This window comes from Macrotis lagotis, chromosome 8 (genome assembly GCF_037893015.1).
Source record: "Macrotis lagotis isolate mMagLag1 chromosome 8, bilby.v1.9.chrom.fasta, whole genome shotgun sequence".
Lineage (NCBI taxonomy): Eukaryota > Metazoa > Chordata > Mammalia > Peramelemorphia > Peramelidae > Macrotis > Macrotis lagotis.
In genome coordinates, this window is record NC_133665.1 from 28,158,493 (window position 1) to 28,181,298 (window position 22,806).

Genomic DNA, 22,806 nt, shown 5'->3' on the forward strand with positions numbered 1-22,806 from the left:
TTAATACTTTAAAATAAAAATGAATTATCTTCATGACTTATTGCATTATTTTACTCTGCTCAATAGTTACAGAGCATTAGTATCTTTGATATATTCATTTTGGTATGACATGGTCACTCATCTGAAACAGGATATTTAGATTTAAAACATTTAACAACTTTTTAAAAAATTATTTTTGAGGAATTATTAAACACTAAGTTGATCTTTCTATTTTGCCCAGGCTTGAAGTGCAGTGGCCACTAATGGACCTTACACCAGTTGATTAGTATGGTAGCTTTACCTGCTGTTTCCTACCTGTGCTGGTTAACCTCAAGACCTTTTTCCCCCTCTTCCCCACCCCCCCCCAATCCTGGTGGAACCCCTCCTCATATTGGTCTTCAACTTAGTATAGACAACTGATTGAATCAGCTTACTGGAAATCAAAAGTTCCAAGTTCAGGTAATCCACTGACCATTTTAGCAATAGGCATTACACACACATGTACTATCATACTTGATCTTCTTGTTAAATTTCAAAACTATTGTATCTGCTTCTTTCTGTTCTCTTTAGGGCATAAAAACAATAAAATTTAAATGGCTCTCTTTTTTTCTGCGGCATCATTATTGCTAATTCCTTACCCTTCAATTAACTTTTGGTGCCAAAATTTTTTTTATTTTATTCCTATGCTATATATATTTTGTACCAAAATACAAGTTTCAAAAGGGATCAATTCTAAGTGCAGTTTATGCTAGTTTCTTCCTAATTTCCCTATAAATGAACTTAAAACAACTAAATGATAAATAAGACTTGCAGAAAACATGTATTTTGAGGTGGCTAGGTGGCGCAGTGCATAGAGCACCGGCCCTAGAGTCAGGAGCACCTGAGTTCAAATCCGACCTCAGACACTTAACAATTACCTAGCTGTCTGGCCTTGGGCAAGCCACTTAACCCCATTGCCTTGTAAAAACCTAAAAAAAAAGAAAGCCTTAAAAATGTATTTTTCCAACACAACATGCTCCTGCATAGAGAATTAAGGGGAGGTCAACTCCTCAAAACCACTTCATAACAAATAAGCATAGTCAAACAGAACAAATCTACACAGGGACCATGTCCCAAAATGTTTATCTCTTTCTGCACCTTGAGTCCATCACCTCTGTTAGGAGGTTAACATGCTTTATCTGAGATTTTCTAGAGATGTGACTGGCCACTGCATTGGACAGCATTAAGACTTCCAAAGTTTTTCTTTACAGTATAACTATAGAAATTGTTCTGGTTCTGTTCACTTTACCACTTCAGTTTCTACTACCCAGGATTCTCTTTTCTTATAGCTATTCTTCAGTAGATGGTCATCCCTTCAATTTCTGATTTGCCACCACAAAAACAGTGGTTATAATTTTTTGGGGGTTATAATTTTCTGCACATGAAAGTCCTTTCCTATTTTGTTTGTGATCTCTTTGGGATGCAGACCTAATAGTAGTATTGCTAGGTTAGAGTTTGCAGTTTTATAGCCCTGGCTCTCCAAAATGTTTGGATCAGTTCAAAACTTCTCACAGTGCACAACTGTCAAATCCCCTCCTCATTTGCCATTTCCCTTTTCTGTCATTTAGCCAATCTGATAGATATGAGGTAGTACTTCAGAATTGTTTGTTTTAATTTGCCTTTCCCTGTTCAATAAGTTTTTTATGACTATAGTCAGTTTTGAAGACCTCAAAAACTGGTATTCATATTTTTTTTACCATTTATCAACTCAGGAATGAAAATCTTAAAAATTTGACTCAGTTCTCAACATTTAAGAACTGAGACTTTTAACAGAAATTTGCTGTAAAAATTCTTTCAGTTATGCTTCCATCCTATTGTTCCAGTTATCTTTCTCGCAATCTTTCACCTTCAAGTGTTTTGCTCCCAACTACCCCTGTCCATTCTCCATCTTCTTTTATTCTCTTCTCTTCTACTTCCTGTAAAGACAGATTTCTGTACTCAACTGAGTGTTAGTCCCTCTTTGAGCCAATTCTTTTGAGTAAGGTTCACTGCCCCTCATCCCCATTCTCCCTAGTCTCAGTCCCCTTAATTTTATCTTTAGATATTCTCTCATTATAGTTAAGTCAAAACCATGCCCTATCAATCTATACTCCTTCTAATTGCCCTAATTATGATAAAGGTCTTAGGACTTTTAAGTATTATCCTCTCTTTAGGAATGGATAGTTTGACCTTATTTTCTTTCCTATTTACCTTTTTAAGCTTCTCTAGAGTCTTGTATTTGAAAGTCGAATGTTCTAATTGGCTCTGATCCTTTAATGCGGAAGCTGCTTGTGTTACCTTGATTTTGGCTCCACAATATTTGAATTGTTTCTTTCTGGCTGCCTGTTTATACCCAATTTGCTCCTCTCCATTGTTCTTTTTGTACTTTCATTTTAACTTTTCAGTCTTAAGTGTTCCATATCTCACAGGCATAGTACAGGATAAATAGCAATACTGACAAGATGGCAGCTTCCTGGTAAAACTTGGGTTCATTAATGGGGCTCTGCAATTTCCTGAAGACAATTCAAGTCCATCTTCTTTCTTTAATTCTAGGTCTCACTCTATCTGGGGTTCTATGTATTGATGGACAAGTTGCTACAGATTGTGTTGATTCAACTTCTCATCATAATCTGGGTCACATTCATCCTTAATCTACTTTCCTGTAAGATAAATCCTTTTGATTACAAATCTCGCCCTTTGCAGTCTTTGCATTGTTCCACCAGCACCAAGTCATATGTATTTTGAATTAACTAGAACAGAGCTGTCCACCCTTACTTTTAAATGTTTATTGAAACAATAGACAATATATTTTGATTTGCCATTTTAGCGAGAATTCTTTGGTATCTCGGCTTTAAGGGCCACATTTTGGACAGCCCTAAGATAGAAGTCATCAAGTCATTCACAGCAAAACTCTGCAACTCTGAATCTTAGGCTATATCTTTTCCATAACAGTTTTGTGGCAAAAATCCTGGGCATATGTCATGTTTCCTTGTTTTATTCTTTGCCTGATCTTTCAAAGAATATGTAGAATGTTGAAGAGAACTACTTATTTTTGTCAAATGTATATTTTTTTCAAATAGAGCCAAATGAGCTCTCTCACTTACTTCCTGGGTGATATGAATCTATTATTTATCTGTAAAATTTGTGGGTTTGTCTCTAAGATCTCTTCCAGCTCTAGATATATCATCCTATGATAATGAAAAATGCATAATGGATAAATCTAAATTATTTGCCATAATGAGGATTTTAGGATCATAGAGTGCTTCCAAAGAGTCTAAAAGTTAACACTTGACTTAGCCAGGGTTATATATATTTAAAAATAGTTCAAGATTTTAATTTTATGCTATGCTTTTCTCATTTTTCTTTTAGCTATTTACTAATGTTGATCTATATTCTGCTGAGTCAGGGGTCTGACCAGCTAGTTGATTCAGCAATGACCCCCCCCCTGCAAACTTTAGTTGAACTACAGTTAATTTCATTTTAAAAATGCTTGCTATATTTAGCACCTACCAATAGCTTTCTATAATCTCCTATTATACTCTACTATGTTGTGGATTATGTTCTAACTATACTTCAGTGGATTTATGGTTTTAAAGATGTAGTAGCTCCCTCTGGGTATTGTTTTGATGAATGGTGCAGTGGATCACTTAAGAGTCTAAGGGTTCAGATGAGTTATGCCTTTAATAAAATGAACAACCGCCCCCCCCCCCCATAAAAGGCAGTCAGTCAATCTACAAAGTAAGAAGCAGTCCAGGAAAGTAAAAGTCAATAAAAATCACTAATAAGGAGGTTCCCTGGGATCTCAGGTGATCTTTCACCAAAACCCCCTTAACTGTATATACTCCATTGTCCAAAGGACTCTTTGCTGCATCCCAAGACTCATCTAGAGCAAAGTTAACTCAAACTGCCTCAGATTTGCTCTAACAATATTGACTTATAATAACCACAGCTGTTGTGAAAGCTCAAGCCTTTGTAGTTCTACTAGTGTTCCGGTCCACAATACCCACTGATTTTTGGAAGCATGTTCCCAAGCATTTTAGGTAAGCAGTTTATATTCTACCTTTTTAGGGCCAGTTTTTTAAATCCCTTTCAAAATCCCATGTTCAAGTTTGCTGAATAAGTTGTAACTTTACTTCTGACACATGATGGTTGTAACTCTGGGTAAATTACTCCCCACCAAACAACTAAGACTACCCTTTAAAAACAAATCCAAATGACCAAATACTATAAATAGTCCATCATTTGGATCATTTATGACTTTTGAGTACTAAATATTATGGAAACCAAGGGGATCAACAAAAATCTAAGAAGTGAAATGACAATGCTGGCAAATAACAGGCCCAAGAATCAGCCTCTCCACATTTTTTTTAGGGAAACAATTTATGATTCAAAGAAGGGAGTTATATCCCATATGCAAAAGAGACATTACTAGGGGTTGGGTTGGTAGAGGAGGCTCATAAGGGGGAAGGGGAGAAAAAGCAGCTCTTTATATGAACTGGTGATTTATAAGTCATATGGTAGAGATAGTACACATAAACAAAGAATGGGCATCATGCACAAGAAAATCATGCACTAAACCGTAACCAGAGGATGGGGAAGAAAAAAGGTCCAATATATATAGTAATGTATATTACCAGTTCCCAAATGTTTTCCTTTTTTGAAAAATGCTATTAATTTGGGAAATTTTGAAATTTTCAGAGATTATTATTATTATTTGGCTTTAGAATTAAATCATTTGTTTTCATCTTCACTAAATCTAAGATTTAAGTTTATTGCTTAAAATCATGTTTCATTGTGTTCTTATAGTTCAAAGAAGCCTGAATGCTGAGATTTAAAGAAATGAACTAAATTCAACTTAAAGTTTGAATAGGCTTATATACATGTAACAACAAAAGCTACATACTTTGTAAGATCAAACGTTTAACTTTATAATAAAAATAGAATAACCATATTAAAGATCAAAAACACATCACTCAACTGTATATCAACAAAGTGCTATTGTATTTTCTCTCAGGCAGTGCATTTTCAGTCAAGAATTTTATTAACCTTTACAAACACCATTTCACTCAATTCATTCATAAAAAATGATTTATGATTAAATCTGTAACAAAACCATACAATGTTGTTCATCAATAAGATCAGTTTCATCCATGGAACATAACAACAAACCACTTTAAAACAGCAGTTTTCGTTCAGTCATGTGAGGCTGTCAGACTCAAAACTCCATATGAAGGTTCTTTATAAAGAAATTCTGAAATTTCACCTCAAGTATGTGATAAGATTGATAGATGTCTGTCTGCTCTCTGGTGGAATTAAAAGTTCAGATTCTACACCTCTTTAGGGTCAGTTTTTAAAATCCCTTTCAAACAAGTTTCACAACTGGAAAGTATTTGTGAGCAGTGAAGTCAAATTCAGGGGGAACCTGAAAGGAAAACCAGAAAGCCAATTCATCCTTTCACAAATATGTACTATATCACACAAGGGCTTTTTATCAGTAGGTTGTCTAGATTTAATGTCTGTATAGTTAGAAGCATGACACAATAACTAAGGGATGAGAAATAGGTGTTGCAGGGGGGAAAAAAGTTACAAGAAAGCATTATTAAGTGATTCTTTTTTTTAAGGTATTTTTTTTGCAAGGCAAATGGGGTTAAGTGGCTTGCCCGAGGCCACACAGCTAGGTAATTATTAAGTGTCTGAGACCCTATTTGAACCCAGGTACTCCTGACTCCAAGGCTGGTGCTTTATCCGCTGCGCCACCTAGCTACCCCTAGGAAGCATTATTAAGGAATGTAAACCAGGCTAGCTGCTTTTCATCTCAGTATTTGAACAAGAGGAAATGGATTGAAATTTGGTTTAGTAATTTATCTCTGAAAACCTTGAGGAGGGTCCAGCAATGTCAACGGGCATTTTTTTTTTTTGATGCACTACAGGAAGGAAAAATGAAAACTGGGAGAGGACAAACACAGAATGAAAGAGGAAAGGAAGATGAGGAAAGAAAACGGCACATGGAGTGTACAGAACTATCATTCATTCATTCAGCTGTTATTGTAATGACATGTTAAAACTACCTAAGTGATTTTTACCACTGAGGTAGAACTCCCTGTAAGGGTAATTAAGTCTGAAGAAGATCTCACTTGAGAAAATGACAGATAACTACTTTTTAGAGATACTCTCTTGCCTGGAGGCAAAAGAAGATATTTTAAAAAATGTCCCTTTCAGGCGGCTAAGTAGCCCAGCAGATAAAGCACCAGCCCTGGAGTCAGGAGTACCTGAGTTCAAATCCAACCTCAGACACTTAATTACCTAGCTGTGTGGCCTTGGGCAAGCCACTTAACCCCACTGCCTTGCAAAAACCTAACACAAAAAAATGTCCCTTTCCATCAATATTTCTATGAATTTTTATTTTCCTATAATATAAAACCCCCTAAACTAATAATTTTATTCAACTAAATTTATAACCCTCAAAGGAAAATGTCTACCATAAATGTTAATGGCTGATATTAATGGAACTTTTAGGAATCTGTGTCTCAGTTAAGAGGTAAGAAAGATGGCTCAGGTTGATAAAAAAAAAAAAGGTTCAGAGGTGGGATTCAATTTTCATCTTCCTGGATTCTAAATCCAGATTTCTTTCCATTTGGTTCCTTTTTGCTTTTATGACATACTCTATAAATGTTAAATTAATTCACTCTTTATGGATAGATACTTTTTAGTGTTACACATTTCTGACAAGAAATTTAGTGCACCAATGTGTAATGATTACTTAAAAACACATTTTAATAGTTAAGAGATAAGGACATTTCAATTTTCCATAATGTACTTACCTTAGATTCCTTCTTGTGCCCTCCTGCCAACAACTTCATGACCACAATGTTAGGTTTGGCAACTTTCAGAATCCGATTAACCTAAGCAATAAGCAATACACACTATCACAACACAAAAGTTATGGTCAAGACACTAATCAAAATATTTGAAGTGTGACATCACTAATTTTTCATGAAAAAAGGGCAGGACAAATTATGAATATTAGTATTAAGAATTAGTACTTTTGTTAGCAATAGGTCCCAGAAGCACTCACTTCCTTAATTCTAATTTAATATAAAAAAAGTAATTCTATAGCTTTAAGACACAAACGATGTTCCTTTAATTAATAAGAATAGGAAAAAAGTATAACAATACAAAAGTATACAAAGCATGAACAACAAAGGCAACTACAGAGTATTCCATTACACTTAAGATGAGATTTTTGTGAAGGACAAGTTCAATTTCTCCTGTTCTTTCTGATGCCAGCATCACAAGACACAGATTAGATAAAGCAACAGTTCATGTGATGTATTCTCAATACAAAACACCAAAGGTTCAAATTTTATTTTCAACTCTGGGAAAGATTAACTCATCCAGCTCTTTACTCATCAGATTCTTTTGGCCCACGGCACCAATTTACCTCATACTGGTTTCCTCATCCTGAAGTCATTCAATCTTTCAGCCTCTACTGTAAACAAGCAGTTCAGTCATGTGAGGCTGTCAGACTCAAAACTCCATATGAAGGTTCTTTATAAAGAAATTCATTGCACCTCAAGTATGTGATAAGATTGATAGATGTCTGCCTGCTCTCTGGTGGAATTAAAAGTTCAGATTCTACACCTCTTTAGGGCCCCTACTTGGGAGGCTTTCTTAGCTTTAATTCTTTCCAGATCCATTTAAAACCTAGTTTGCCATTCCAATATTTTCCCCAATTAAATTCTCAACAAACTCTTTAAGTTTTTTTTGTTTCTACCGCTTTGTATTACTGTAAAATAATCCTCCTTTCATCAGTTCTACTGATCTTGACATGATTCAATCTGCAGTTCTAAAGGCCATAGGTTCCTTATTTTTTCCTGAACTTTATTAGTTCCCCCCCCCACTAAAGTATCTTAAGAAATTTCTTGTTCAGTTCCTGTTGTTACTTCTGTACATTTTTCCTTTGTTACTTTCTTGGTATTTCTATATTTCTACCTTCCCACATTTCTTTTACTTTCTATTTAAATATAAATTTGGCTTCTCATAAAGATATCCCACTACAGTAGAAACCACTCTTTCTATTCCTTGATTCGTAGGAGTCAGGAAATTTGTATATTTCTTGTTCCCCTCTTCCATTTCTCTATTATTACTCATTAATAACTTCTCCCTTCTGGAACCATTTAAAACATTCTATCTTATTTATCTAGAGTATTCCACATCACTTTCATAAGCTTTTAGAACTTGGCTCATGGTTTCCACCATCCCAACGGCTCATGCACAGGTACTTCATGTTAACAACTTCTCTAATAAACCACAAAATTTGATCTCATCCACTTATATGAACTCCTCTATTTCAGCTCAATCAACAATACATAGTTAACAAGCATTTAGGAAGTACTTGCCATGCGTCAGCCACAGTGCTAGGGATAGAAAGAAAGGCAAAAATCAGTCCCTGGCCTCACGAATTAACATTCTACTAAGGGAAACAACACACAAATAACTAGGTATATAAAATATTTATACAAAGTATAGGGAAAGTAATCTCAGGTGGAAAGAAGGCATGGGAAGCTAAGGGAATTAGGAAAGGCATCAGAGCTTAATTTGTGCTTGGATGGCTAGGAAACTTCCCAGGAAGCCAAGGAAGCTAAGAGGTAGATGTGGATGAAGGACGTCCCAGGCAGGAGAAGGGAGGTAATATATTATGAGGATCATGGAGAGTATGTGTATGTGTGTGTGTAAGTGTGTGTGTGTAGGGGAAGAAAATATAAGAACATGAAAAGCTAGGAAGAGTTTTAAAGTATCACAAAGAGGACTTTAGAGGTAGTAAGAAATCAATGGAATTTGGGAAAGTAGAGAATGTGACAGACTTTTGTTTTAGGAAAATCACTTTAGCAAAAAGAGAATAGGTTAGATTTGGAGAGAGATGTGAGATCAAAGAAGGGGCTATTGAAGTCTAGAGGTCAAGAAATGAGGATTGAGAAAAGACAATTAAGAAGTTTGTAGATGAATAATGAAGTCAGAAGTATAGACATCCCTTTTTCTTGGAAAAGAACTGTGCCATTCCAAGACCCAGGATGATAAAATTCTTCAATTTAATTAAATTTAATCCCCACCCCACAATTCACTCTTTTTGCTGGACACTAAATCAATTCTTCACCAAAACAGTGGGTTTTGGTACCTCAATCCACATCTTTTATCCCAGGATGTTTCCTCTACTTTGACTTGACTTACTTCACTACATTGCTTTAACTCTGTAGATCTGTGATTTTAATATGCTGGCTAGCCACAATATTTAAAATCCTGTCTTTGCTCCTTGGATTTTCTACTATTTCATATCAAATTTTATGCTTTAAAAATACTAACAGGTAATTTCTCCATTTTTATTTGTCAAACAAAAATCACTAGAGAAAGTCATAAAATCATAATGATTTTCATTGTCTATTTCATGGGCATAAATAACTATGCCTTACTACTCATAAAAAATTTCTCTGATTTTCTTTCATTTGCCATAGCAACTAATTCAAATTTTTCTTCTCCCCTCAAACTTCTACCCATCTATTCTTAAAGTAAATGGTTTGGTATCATCCTACTGGATTGAACTGTTTTTCTCAGGTAAAGTCCTTCAGTATTTTGTCTCAATCAACAGGCCACTGCTCAGTCCTCAGTCCTCTGTAGCATCTGACATTCCTGAGGGGCTGTACCCTCCTGGGGTATCCTCCTCCTTCTCTTAGCATTCAACCATCTCTCTATTCCTTTTCTGGTCTCAAGCATTCCCAGTGTTCTGTTCTGAGTTCTTTTGTTCTTTCTGCTGTTGTGATCTTTCCTTTCTACCCATCCTCCATACCATTGCCACACTAATCTTTCTTAGGCATATATACGTAGACATTTTGTCATGCTCAAATCTTCAATGGCTCCATATTTTGCACTAGTAAAGTTCATTCTTCTGCTGATATTAAAACCCCCTACAATATGGGATAGCTCTACACTTTCAGGTTCACTGCTTGCATCCACATATTTGAGTCTTCACTTTGACCCTCCAATATACAATTAGTTTCTTGCTGATGCCACTGTTTACACCACACTCAGAATGCCCTTCTTCCCACTCACCTTTTTTTTTTTTAAAGTTTTTGCAAGGCAAATGGGGTTAAAGTGGTTTGCCCAAGGCCACACAGCCAGGTAATTATTAACTTCCTGAGGCCGGATTTGAACTCGGGTGCTCCAGACTCCAGGGCTGGTGATCTATCCACTGCTCCACCTAGCAGCCCCATCACTTTTTTTTTTACCTGATGAATTCCTAATCATCTTTCTAACCTAACTCATATGTATAGCCCCAAGTTTTCTTTGAAGCTTGCTCTGCTAACAACTGAATGTGCTTGGATTTCATACAACATTTTGTCATATACCATTTGAACACTGTTTTTAATGCATCATCCTCCAGACTAATGTCTTATCTAAACAAGCACTATACAAAGTAAAAAATGATGAATTGACTGTAAATTCAGTAAAAATATAATTTCTTACTGAGGATGAAGCAAAAACATTTCCAAAATTTACCTGGATTTTTGAACATACATTACAGCAAACTTTTTACCTTATACCTAGGCAAATCCATTATTAATATATATATATGTTAACATATGTGTGTGCAAATTTCAGTGAATTCATGAAAATAAATTTTACTTAATGTGCATATATAGTAAAAGTTTGCTATAATTATTAATAGAGTGAAACCTTGCTAAAATGTGTAAAACATTTGCATTTGTATATTCTTAAACTTTCATATAAATATATGAAGAATAATGACAATATTAAATAATGTTTAATAACCAACTTTTTTTTTACAATATTAGTATTCAGGCTATGGTACCTCTTGTGTTAAAGTAATCTGAATAAAATTTTCAGCCTATAGAATTTCCAAAATCCTTAAACAAAACATTTTCTATAACTTGAGTAGAAGGCATTTCCTTCCTGAACTAAAGATAACTATACAAAGCCAGAAACAGTACAATTATATTTTAAAATGGTAGTGTTAAAGAATATATGAAGGGTGGGAGTAGGAGAGTGAGAAAAGGGAGACAGACAAGGGAGTGTGTGTGAGAGATCACTCTTTTACGTCATCCTATTTCAAATTTAAATGTGTAAGTTTTTGCATTTAATAAATTATGGCTAAAACAAGAAAGCATGAAACTTTAGCTTAAAAAGTTGTGGGTATCAGGAACTGTTTCAACCTTCTTACTGCCTTTCTCATTGTTTTAAGTTCAGTCTACATCTTTGACAAGACTCATTCAAGCTGTAATTTTGGTTAAATTGCAAGTCAACTTCACAAGAGAACAACCAAAATCTTTGAGTTCTTGCCAGTAACACTGCTGTATTAATGAACCAATGCTAACTGGTTTTGGCTGAAAAACTTATAGGATTTATTTTTGCATATAAGAATGTCACCTAACTTCAATGTGTACCAGTTTTACCATTTATAAAATGGTCAGTTATGATTATGTCATAAAAATAACCTAATGATTGCAGTATTATCTGAAAAGTTCAGAAGAAAAAAAATAATCTTTAATGTTAATTTTAATAATAGTTTTCATCAAGAAACAGGGGGGAAAAGTACAAAATTGAGTTATTTCTAGTATCACTATTTCCTTTGATCTTACCTCATGGTCTGGATTTGGTATATTCTCCAGTATCATTTTTGCCTGTTGAAAATGTTTACTAGCTGCCATATATAGGTCAGCAGACTGAGGAGGTGGACTATATTTGTTAAGGTCAGACATTTCCTAAATAGAAAAAAAGAACACACTGTCAAGAACATGTATAATATACAAAACCTTAAAATAGTCTTTATCAAAGTCTTCTATATTTATTGACTTTATATTCTTATGGATCATTAAATAAAAAAAATTACAATGTTCCATCATTTCCCACCTTTATCAAATAATATAAAGTAGGCCATTATAATTTAAATTAAAAATCTTTTAAACAGAAGCAGTGTGGTCATGTGTTAGAACTTCAGTAAGAATATCTGGGCTTGGGGTGTCTAGGTGGCAGTGAATAGAGCACCGGCCTTGGAGTCAGGAGTACCCGAGTTCAAATCCGACCTCAGACAATTAACAATTACCTAACTGTGGCCTTGGGCAAGCCACTTAACCCTATTTGCCTTGCTTAAAAAAAAAAAAAAAAAGAATATCTGGGCTCAAATTGTACTTCTAATTGCTTATTCTCTGATCTCAGACAAGTAGCTTAAGTATTCTGTACCTCAAATTTCTCCCTCAAGCTCATGTAATAAGTTAAAAAAGCAGAGTTTGTTCATATATTCACAAATTCTTTTGTAGTTCAGTCTTTTTCAGTCATGTCCAACTCTTTGTGACTCAATTTTGGGGTTTTCTTGGCAAAGAAGCTATTTCCTTCATTCACTCATTTTACAGATGAGGAAACTGAGGCAAAGAGGATTAAGTGATTTGCTCAGGGTCATACAGCTATTAAGTGCCTGAAGATAGAATTGAACTAAGTTAGATAAGTCTTCATGATTTGATTAGATTCTAGCCAGCCACCTGACTAGCTGTTCTCTTGTCTTTTTTTTTTTAGGTTCTTGCAAGGCAAATGGGGGTTAAGTGACTTGCCCAAGGCCACACAGCTAGGTAATTATTAAGTGTCCGAGGCTGGATTTGAACTTAGGTACTCCTGACTCCAGGGTCTGTGCTCTATCCACTGAGCCACCTAGCTACCCCCTGGCTAGCTGTTCTCAATGAACTCTTTTTTTCTGGCAAGGCAATGGGATTAAGTGACTTGTTCAAGGTCACTCAGCTAGGTCATTTTTTAGCATCTGATGCCAATTTTGAACTCAGATCCTCCTCAGGATAGAGACAAGTGCACTATCCACTAAGCTACCTAGCTTCCCCCTAATGAATTCTTTAAGATATAATAAATGCTGCTGAAAGACCAAATTAAAGCCAAATAATTTTCAGGCTATTTAAAATCTTGCCTTAATATTAACAAAATTCCATATGGAGATTGTAGAATCACTGTTCAAGGTAACTGATGATGCTAACTGAAGTTACAAATATCATCTACAGTTACACCTATATATGTGTTTAAAAAAAATCTAAAAAGCAAGTCTAAGGATTTTATGATAACAGATCATACTGATATACTGCTTTGAGAATTACACAGTATTTTGGGCACAGCAATTTCAAGGAACAATTATTACTCTTATTTTACCTACAAAAAAACTGATGTTCAAAGGATAAGTAATTTGCCAAGAGTCTAACCTAGTACTGGGGCTGAGACTGGATCACAGATTATTTAGCTCTAAGGCTAATTGTCTTTCCACTACATCAAACTGACAGGTATACAGAATCAAGATTGCCATTCATATACAAAAAAAAAATTTACCTTGAATTGCAAATAGTGAACTGGGGGTGGTGTGATAACACTGTTGAATGGAGCAAATCTGTGTTCATATCGAACCTGTTCGCTATCCAACTCAAATTTGGGTTTTCTTACTTTACCATCCATGTCAAAAGCTATCATGGTCTAAAAGGAAAAAGTGGGTGACAAAAGTAATATTAATATAAAAATACTGATTGTAGGAAAAAATAGCAACATGATAAATGTAACTCATTACCTGTAATACAAAAAAGGAAAAAGCAATGTGGATTCTGATCATTATTAACTTTGTGTGCAATAATAGTTTTTTTCCTCTCTCCCTTCTTCCCCCAACCCCCACCATTTTCCAAGCAGGGTTTCATGTTTATTTAATGTACTATTTATGCTCTACAGAAGTTAACACCCCCCCCCCACCATACAGACATTATTGATTCAAAGCTTATACTTTTTAGTTCTAGCAATAAGATAGTCAAATGAAAGTTTCTTGGTTTCTTGCAAGTAAACTACAGCAGAGAACAGCTATTGTTTTCCTTATTAGGGAAACCACAACTGGAAATTTCTGTTAGATGAGTTACATTTTCCAAGAATATAGATGGACCTCTATACAAAACAAACCAAATCTAACTTAAACCGGCAGGACAATGAGGAATGCCTTTGAGGTTTGCTTTTACACCTACAGACTGTATTTATGCTCATTTTTTACATGATAACAATTTCAGCTTATATGTGCAGCAAGATTTTAGATGTTGATAGAGACTTTGGAGACTATAATCCACACACAAGGAAACTGACCTAAGCCACTTGCCTAAAATCACAAAGAAGATCTGGGATTAGGAGCCAGATCTCCCAATTTCTGGATCCATGGCTATGCCACTACAATCTTCCCTTTGATTTCATCTACCTACCAGGGATTTGAACCCACATCTTCTGATTTCAAGTTCAGTTGTCTTACACAGAGCTACAAATGTTGTATACACATTCCTCAAGAACAGATTTGGCTAAAGTTGGGGGCTCTCAAGTCTTTTGTTTCAAGAACTAAAATGGAAGGATCCCTTATATTTGATGGAAATTATATTTGCTTTTATTGCATATGTAATGTATACAAGAATTCAGAGAGGTATTTCTCCAAAGGCAATTAACTCAATCATTTGTGAACAGGACAAGAAGCTAGGTGGGACCAGTATGAAATGCTTAATTAGATTCAAAATATTGTTCATTGTGTGATGATCAACTACAATAAACTTGGCTCTTCTCAGCAATACAGTAATCAAAGACAATTCCAAAAGATCTGTGATAGAAAATGTCTTCCACAACCAGAACTATGGAGCCTAATTGCAGATTAAAGCATATTATTTTCATATTTAAAAATTTTTCTTTCTCATGTTTTTTCCCCTTTGTTCTGATTTTTCATTCCATGACTAATATAGAAATATGTTTAACATGATTGAACATGTATAACCTATTAGATCATTTGCTGGTTTGGGGGGAGGGGGGAGAGAGAAAAATTTCTAATTCAAAATCTTACAAAAATGAATGTTGAAAACTATCTTTAAATGTAATTGGAAAAAATACTATTAAATAAATATTATATTGCTTTGACCTTGACCTTTACAAAAAAGGGACGAACCCAAGTCAAGCACAGAGGCATCCTGCAATTTGGTGGGTAATAACAGCAAAGTGGTGTCACATTTGCAAGAGTTGATGAGTTAGGTGTTGATGACCATAATTCCACCCTTTCTGTAGATTACATCATGTGGATCACAGGGGCCTGACTTCCAGGCTAAGTGTATAAAATTAGCGACAGGACCTACTATGGTCAGATTAAGAACAATTTAGATTAAGATGTTTGCACTCTGTAACTCAATATTTTTATAGAATTCAACTTTTCTTTTCCCTTTACTCCATTCTTCAAAGTTACAATACAGCCTCCATTAAAGTTTGATTATGATTCTCAGTGTATCTCTGAAGGTGATACCTTGGCCACTCAAGGGCTCTATTGGTTGAACTGAAGTAGGGGCTCAGGGAGAGAGACTGACCCTCCCCTGAGGACCAGCCTAAGTTTAAAGAGGTTCATCATCAAAGTGGCAAGGGGGTTTTCAGCCAAAGCCACAGCTATTCTCAAACACCATCTAAGCACCAATAGGCAGTGATGTATCAACTAAATGGTGAGTGGTTGTCTTTTTTTTTTTTTAATGTTTTAGCCCTACATTCAGGTTACCAAACATTTCTACATGCTGTCCTACTGTCAAATTAAACTGACCTACTAAAAATGGATCTGAATTTTGCTATTGAATCAGTTTCTTATAACACCTTCCTTACTAGTGCATCATTAGTCACTGGGGCTTTAAGAAAGACCTCAAAAATTTCTGACGGTTATACTTCATATGCCTCAACCGATCACCAAATTCTTTCAAATTTTCCTTTCCAATACCTTGAGGTCATTTCCTTCTTTCCATTCCCACTGTATTACTTGAGTAGTACTTTATGGCTAGAAGAAAGTATCCTGACATTTCCCTGACTTCAGTCTTTACCCTCTTTAATCTATCTTCTATACTTGCCATCAGATTAACATTCCTAAAAATATATTGATATTCTTTTCCACTGCTCAAAAGTTTTAAATGCTTCCCTTTTGACTACTGGATCAAGGTCCCAAACTTTATATATTTCAATCTGAAAGGGAGTTCAAGGCTATGGAGTCTAACTCTTCTGTTTTATAAACAAAGAACTGAGGCTCAGATATGTTAAGCAACTTGTAAAAAGTTATCCAAGCTTAGAAGGAAGATCTGAATCCAGATCCTCTGACTCCTATACTTTTTTTACTTTGCACCATCCCCAAATGTGTTATTCAGTCTTTCCTTGAAGACTTCTGGTGCAAGAGGGAACCTACAAGTCCACTCAATTCTAAATTTGATTCTTGGCAATTTCAACTTACGACTCCTAGTTCTGCCCTCTGGAGCCAAGTAAAACAAATGTAATTCCTTTTCCACATGAGACTGCCCTTCAAATTCTTAAAGAAAGGAAAAATCTATCACATTTCTCCAAATTTTTTCCAGGATAAAAACTCCCTGGTTCAAGGTACAGAACTGAAGTTTCAAACTATCTTTTTTCAACTTTATCTACTATTATTCCCCCACAAATACCCTGGACTCTGGCCCAATTGGCATTTTTTCTATTCCCCAAACACTTCTTGCCCTTTTGACACCCATTTTGACAATGTGATTTTCCCTACCTTATACCTGAAATTCTGGGGAACAGCTGTATCCATGCATCCTTCAAGATACAAATAAAGTCCAGACTCTTACAAGAATTACTCCTTAATCATCTCAGCTAAAAATCTTTTTGCTTTTGAATTAACTCATGCACATAGCCCTATAACACATAGGAAATTTATCTGGCATATGAATTACAACATATACACCTTATTTCCCTAACTGGACTAAAATAGAGTCTCTATCTTTTGTATTTTTTTACCTTGTTAATATAAAGACATTTGCAAACATCTGTTGAGCAATGAATACAATTAATGGCTGACTTCCCTCTCAACTCACGAAAAAGAGAAGGGCTTGAAAAAATATTCCAAGAGAACAGAAGAACAAGCAAAGTGCAAAGAATCATGTGTACAGTTATCCTATAACAACTGCTAGATATACACAACAAGTGAAAAGCAGCATTCACCCAATTGCTCTTTACCTTATACATCCCAGCACACATGTTCTGATAGGCTTGACTCATTGTGATTTCTCGGCTTAACGGGCGAACTGTAATACAGAAAAAATTCTCAAGTGAACAAATACCTTGTTTGTTACTATAAAAAGAAAGTTTATTTAAGGTTAAATTTCACTTCATAACAAGAATCTGTGTTTAAGTTGGTCAAGAATTTGGGAAGTTATTGATCCCTGTTCTCTATTCAGTATAAGAACATCCTAGTATAAGATGATTTGACTAACTCACACATATGGATTACTGGAGGGCAAAGATTGCTTCCTTTCAGCTTGTAACCATGGGTGTCTATGTGTGTCTGCTTTGTGTGCACAGTAGCTGCTTGAGAAATATTTACTGAATTGAAAAAATATATATTTTTTGGCTTACAAATTAATCTATTCACAGCTATGTAAAGCAGTCAGTCCCATTTGGACATTTAAAACACAAAAAATAACCAATCAATTTCCTAACACCTAGGGTGGCTAAATCTTAAAGAAAAGCAAAAACATGGAGCCTCCTACCCTGAATCTTCATGGATCACAAACTATAGACTTCTGAAAGCTCTTTCTACTTCCTAGGCAAACACTCTGTCTGTCTCCCTCCCTCTCTGGTTTTTGCAAGGCAATGGGGTTACGTGGCTTGCCCAAGGTCACACAGCTAAGTAATTATTAAGTGTCTGAGGCTGCATTTGAACTCAGGTCTTTCTGACTCCAGGACTGGTGCTCTATTCTCTCACTGCACTACCTAGCTGCCCCCAAACTCTCTTAAAGTCATAAAATGTCCAGAACATCTCTGTAGTATACAACTCCCTCCCATATTGTCAGTCTAACCCATGGTGAGGGAAGATGGACCAGGGAAGTCAACCTTTTTCTGTGTGGTGGTACATTCTTGTAATTCTTGTTAGTGGAGAGACTGAAGCTTCTGAATCACTTGACACTGGGAGTTCTAAAGGTGATTTGAGTGTCCACACTAAGCTAAGCACATGGGAAAAAACCACCAGACTATGGGGTGGGGGTGGGGGGTTGATAGCCTGGAGAGGGAAGAGAGAAGGTCAAAGCTTCTCTGCTGATGAGAAGTGGGATTAGGTCTATAACAGGGAGGGAAGGGATACTTGTCTATTAAGTGTCTATTATCTGCTCCAAACAATCTTATATTTAAATCTCATGTCATAAATCTTCACTAGTTCTAAAATTTTAAAAATACTTCATAGTACCTTTCTTCTTTTTCTTTGTTTTTTTACTACTACGACCTTTTTGTTGCTCTTCCATTATTCTTTCCTCTGCCATTTGTGAGCTATCAGCACGACTCAATGTTGACATCAACCAGGCATAAAGAAATTCAGATAGATACCTAAAATCAGATAAACTTGGTTATGGCTAAATGATTAACTGCTAGACAATTTTATAACCATTGTTTCATAGATACTATTTAGCTATAATCTATTAGAAAATATTAAATTATAATATAATAAAAATATCTTATTTGGTTCTTATTTTAATACTAATTTAATTTAATAAGTACTCTAAAAAGGGTGATTTTTTCTTTTTTAGGTTTTCGTTGCAAGGCAATGGGGTTAAGTGGCTTGCCCAAGGCCACACAGCTAGGCAATTATTAAGTGTATGAGACTGGATTTGAACCCAGGTACTACTGACTCCAGGGCCGGTGCTTTATCCACTGTACCACCTAGCCGCCCCCTGAAAAGGGTGATCTTAAGGATAATTACTTCCATTTCTAATTTTCATAGCAACTCTGTGCCATTATAAAAATTTTCAATTTCAACCAAACTTCACAAATTGACATTTCATGAGGTTTCTTCACTTCAAACATATTAATGCAATGCTTTTTGTTTATTTAACAGAGTTGAATCCAATTCATTAAGACAATAAAATGCTTATGATTATCTATAGATCTTTCATGTTAAATATGTTCTATTATTTGAAGTATTTCAACATAAAAGAAAAGAGAAATATTAGTTTATTCATTTCACTGGAGTACTAAATAAGTATATTTTATCTTTTTTGATTTTCTGGTATTATAAGCTATATTTTCCTGCATCACCATATTTTGCTGCATTAAAACAGTCTAAACTCTAGGTTCCTAAAGACATTTTATCCAAATACACTTTAAATTTTTTCTACTGAACTTTGTATAAATTGCTAATTCAACAGTGTTTTCATGGTTTGGCAACCATGGGGCTGCCAGTGCAGAAACTATTCCTAGCCATGATAAGAACACATACTTTAGCTTTTACAAAGAAGATTGTGATAAAGTTCATTGCTGTGTTAACCAATGCATGAAAAAAACTGAGAAATTCTAGAAGTAAATTAAATTTTTAGAAATTTTAATCAATTGCCACACGATGGCAGTATTACTAGTAATTTTTCTATTTTGTTAAATATAACCAAGGAAATGAGTTTTAAAAGCCTGCATCAACTCTGACAGCTAATTTTCTCCAATACTCAACTTCTATATCCCAAACTTTGCAACAACATTTACAAGGCTTGCTACATCTCTCATTTATCAAAAGAAATGTGTTATTTTCTTACTCTTTCACAAAGCTAACTTTAGGTTTTGGTTTTTTTTGCAAGGCAAATGGGGTTAAAGTGGCTTGCCGAAGGCCACACAGCTAGGTAATTATTAAGTGTGTGAGGCTAGGTGCAGTGGATAGAGCACCGTCCTGGAGTCAGGAGTCCCTGAGTTCAAATGTGACCTCAGACACTTAATTACCTAGCTGTGTGGCCTTGGGCAAGCTACTTAACCACATTGCCTTGCAAGAAAAAAAAAAAAAAAACAAAAAAAAACCTAAAAAAAGTATGTGAGGCAAAATCCAAACTCAGGGACTCCTGACTCCAGGGCTGGTGCTCTATCCATTGCACCACCTAGCTGCCCCTCACAAAGCTAACTTTAAAATGTATCAATAATCTTTTATTCTAAATAGTTGCAGTTTCATATGAATGTGCAACTATACTTTCTTATTGAGTTTTTTAAAAACACTACTAATTTTAAAAACCTGAACAATCACCAGGTTACCTGAATCTTATACCTTAATAATGACACTGTAAAATCAGAGCTAGAAGAAAGACGGGCAAGTTTAAGATTGAGCTTTTGGTTCTTTTTATTACTGACTATAATATACAAATGGATCAAAATTTTAAAAGGATACAACCACAATTTTATCAGCATCAATAACAACTTTACATCAACATAGAATTTTAAAGTTTTCTAAGTTTTTTTCTTTTCAACAAACCTGTGAAATACCTAGTGTAAGTACTGACTCCATTTTCTAAAAGACAAACAAGAGATGGGCAGAAGTTCAATGACTTAACCCTGATCTAAATCCAGTAAGTGTAACAAACTGATCTATTTTTCAAGATTCTAAGTAAGAGTTATTTATTCAATGGAAAAGTAGCTTGAAAAACTATTTTGCTATGTTCTCTTCTTTCCACCTTCTTAACATACAACTTTAAACAGTGTTCCCTTACCAATATATGTAGTAGTATTCATGCATACTGTATAGTTCCAATTCAAAGCCACTTAGAAGATACTGTATCATAATTCGAAGGTTATGATAAAGGACCCAGGTACCTAAACAGGCCAAATGCTGTCTTTGGGGTTCCTGTTTCAATAACATACTGTGAAGTGCCGCATCCACTTTCTCTGCCTATTAGAATAAAGTATTTTAAAACATTGTCATAAAATAGTTTTGACAGTGAAGAAACTTAAAAAAAGTAAGACAATAAAGTAACAGAATAGAAACTATAATTCCACCTTCCCATAAAAATAATATTTTCTAATGGGCTTTTTGGGTTAGGTTTCTACCCAAAACTTCACTTAATAAATAAAAGGTGATTAATTCTCCTAAATGCTTTTGCTGTAATCCTCTCCATTTTATTGTACAAGTTTAAAAACCAAAAATAGGTAATTTTCATCAACTCTGTACTCATACACTAGATAATGCTCTATTCATAAATTTACCTATAAAATTTAGATCTCTGAGTATAAGTAAATTTGGTAATGCCTAACTGCCTCCTTTTTTAATGTAAGAAAAAAACTTTACTTTTTAATACCATCTTGCAAGTTATTTCATTGAAAACATTACTTTTTTTTAAAAAAATCAAACTACTTTCACAATAAAATATTTTATATATGCTGTTTAAACACAGTCTAAGAAGAGATAAATTAAAATAAAAACGATGATTCAGATCTGTAATGCTTTTAAGAATACATTTATTTTGCTGACAAAAATTCATTTTGTAAAGTATTCTTTTCTAGTGTAAAAACTTTTTAGCTTTTACTTACCTCATCCTGCAAGGTAGCAAATTCCTCAAGAATATGACCCAGTTTATCTCTCTGACGAGCCCTGTTATGCCCATGGATCTGAATAAGACTACAGAATGGCTGAAATACATATCATATGTTAATCATTAATGTGAAATGCAATCTACAAAATTCATCTTATAAAAAATTGACATTTACAGGATTTTTAAACATCTAGCAACAGGATAAAATGCATGTGTTCTGCCTCTATCAAAAAAAATTAAAACTATAGCTATTCTGAAGAGCTGTGTGTACTGAAGATAGAGTTCCTTTCCTGATTATTTCAAGTCAGTCTGTGCTAAATGCTTTGTCTAACATTCAAGAGACTTGAATATTAGTCCTTTTATTCCTATTCCATAATATTTTTGTATACATTTAAACTCTAAAACTTCATCATATTTAGATTACACAATTTTTTAGGAGAGAGGAATAGGGAAGCAGGGAAGAGAAAGAATAATACTTTCTGAAATAGCCTATAACTTTAAATTTGTATCTTTAAAAACATTCACAGAAATTATCTCATCTGATTCACACAGCAACTCTATAATATAATTATTCTCATTTTGGCAATATAAGCTAAATGATTTGCCCCAGTGGTAGTGAGAGTCAGTAGCAAGGATGGAATGAATCCATTTCTTGACTTTAAGTGTTCTATAAACTATACTTAAGCCATCTTACAGCAAAAACCACGATAAGTTCAAATGTATTATAAGACAAATAGAAATGGTCATATTTTTAAAAATGAGAATGGAAGGATGTACTTTTTAAAGAAATTGGAGAAAACTATTAAATGAGTAAGATGAAATCATAAATGATAATTTTAATTATGTAAAAATTTAAAAATCTTTTTCATGAACAAAATCAATGGAGTTAGGATACAGGAAAACTGTGTTAATTAGGAAGATCTCTGCATGGAATATTAAGGATAAAAGTTTGACAACCATGATATACAAAGGATTGAGACAAAAATTTAAAGAGTCATTCCATAAGTACAAGAAGTCAAAGGATACAGTTTTCAGAAGAAAAAATGAAAATGACCATTAAGCTTCTATAAAAAGTGCTCTAAATCACTCAAAGTTTAAAACTCTGAGGTTTCACTTCATACTCATCAATTTAGCACAGATGACTAAGAACAGAAATACTCAATGAAGAAGTTCTAAAGGAAGACAGGACGTTAATATAGTTTTGGTGAAACTGCAAACTGGCACACGTGAATGTAAATAAAGAGATTAGTGGTTCATACCCTTTGACCCAATGATTTACTAACAACAAAAAAGATTCAATGACAGAAAGAACATTCTATATGTTGCAAAATATTCATATCAGTACTCTGTGATATCAAAAAAAGTAGAAACAAAGTGAGTCCAATTGAATGAAGAACAGCTAAGCAAATTGTGGCACTGGAAT

The 22,806-nt window shown here is 34.6% G+C and overlaps 1 protein-coding gene across 4 annotated transcripts in view; it reads right to left on the reverse strand.

Moving 5' to 3' along the window:
• Positions 1 to 5,015: 5,015 nt before the first annotated feature.
• NAA35 (N-alpha-acetyltransferase 35, NatC auxiliary subunit) overlaps positions 5,016 to 22,806 on the reverse strand; it is a 73,690-nt gene continuing 55,899 nt past the window's right edge. For all 4 annotated transcript variants that reach the window (XM_074196608.1, XM_074196609.1, XM_074196606.1 and 1 more), the window contains exons 16-23: positions 21,382 to 21,480; positions 20,565 to 20,743; positions 18,296 to 18,432; positions 17,071 to 17,138; positions 13,387 to 13,527; positions 11,649 to 11,771; positions 6,819 to 6,899; positions 5,016 to 5,419 (exon numbers count right to left, since the gene is read on the reverse strand). In XM_074196608.1, coding sequence (XP_074052709.1) covers positions 5,360 to 5,419; positions 6,819 to 6,899; positions 11,649 to 11,771; positions 13,387 to 13,527; positions 17,071 to 17,138; positions 18,296 to 18,432; positions 20,565 to 20,743; positions 21,382 to 21,480 — 888 coding nt within the window. In that variant the 3' untranslated portion in view covers positions 5,016 to 5,359. The remainder of the gene's footprint in view (positions 5,420 to 6,818; positions 6,900 to 11,648; positions 11,772 to 13,386; positions 13,528 to 17,070; positions 17,139 to 18,295; positions 18,433 to 20,564; positions 20,744 to 21,381; positions 21,481 to 22,806) is intronic.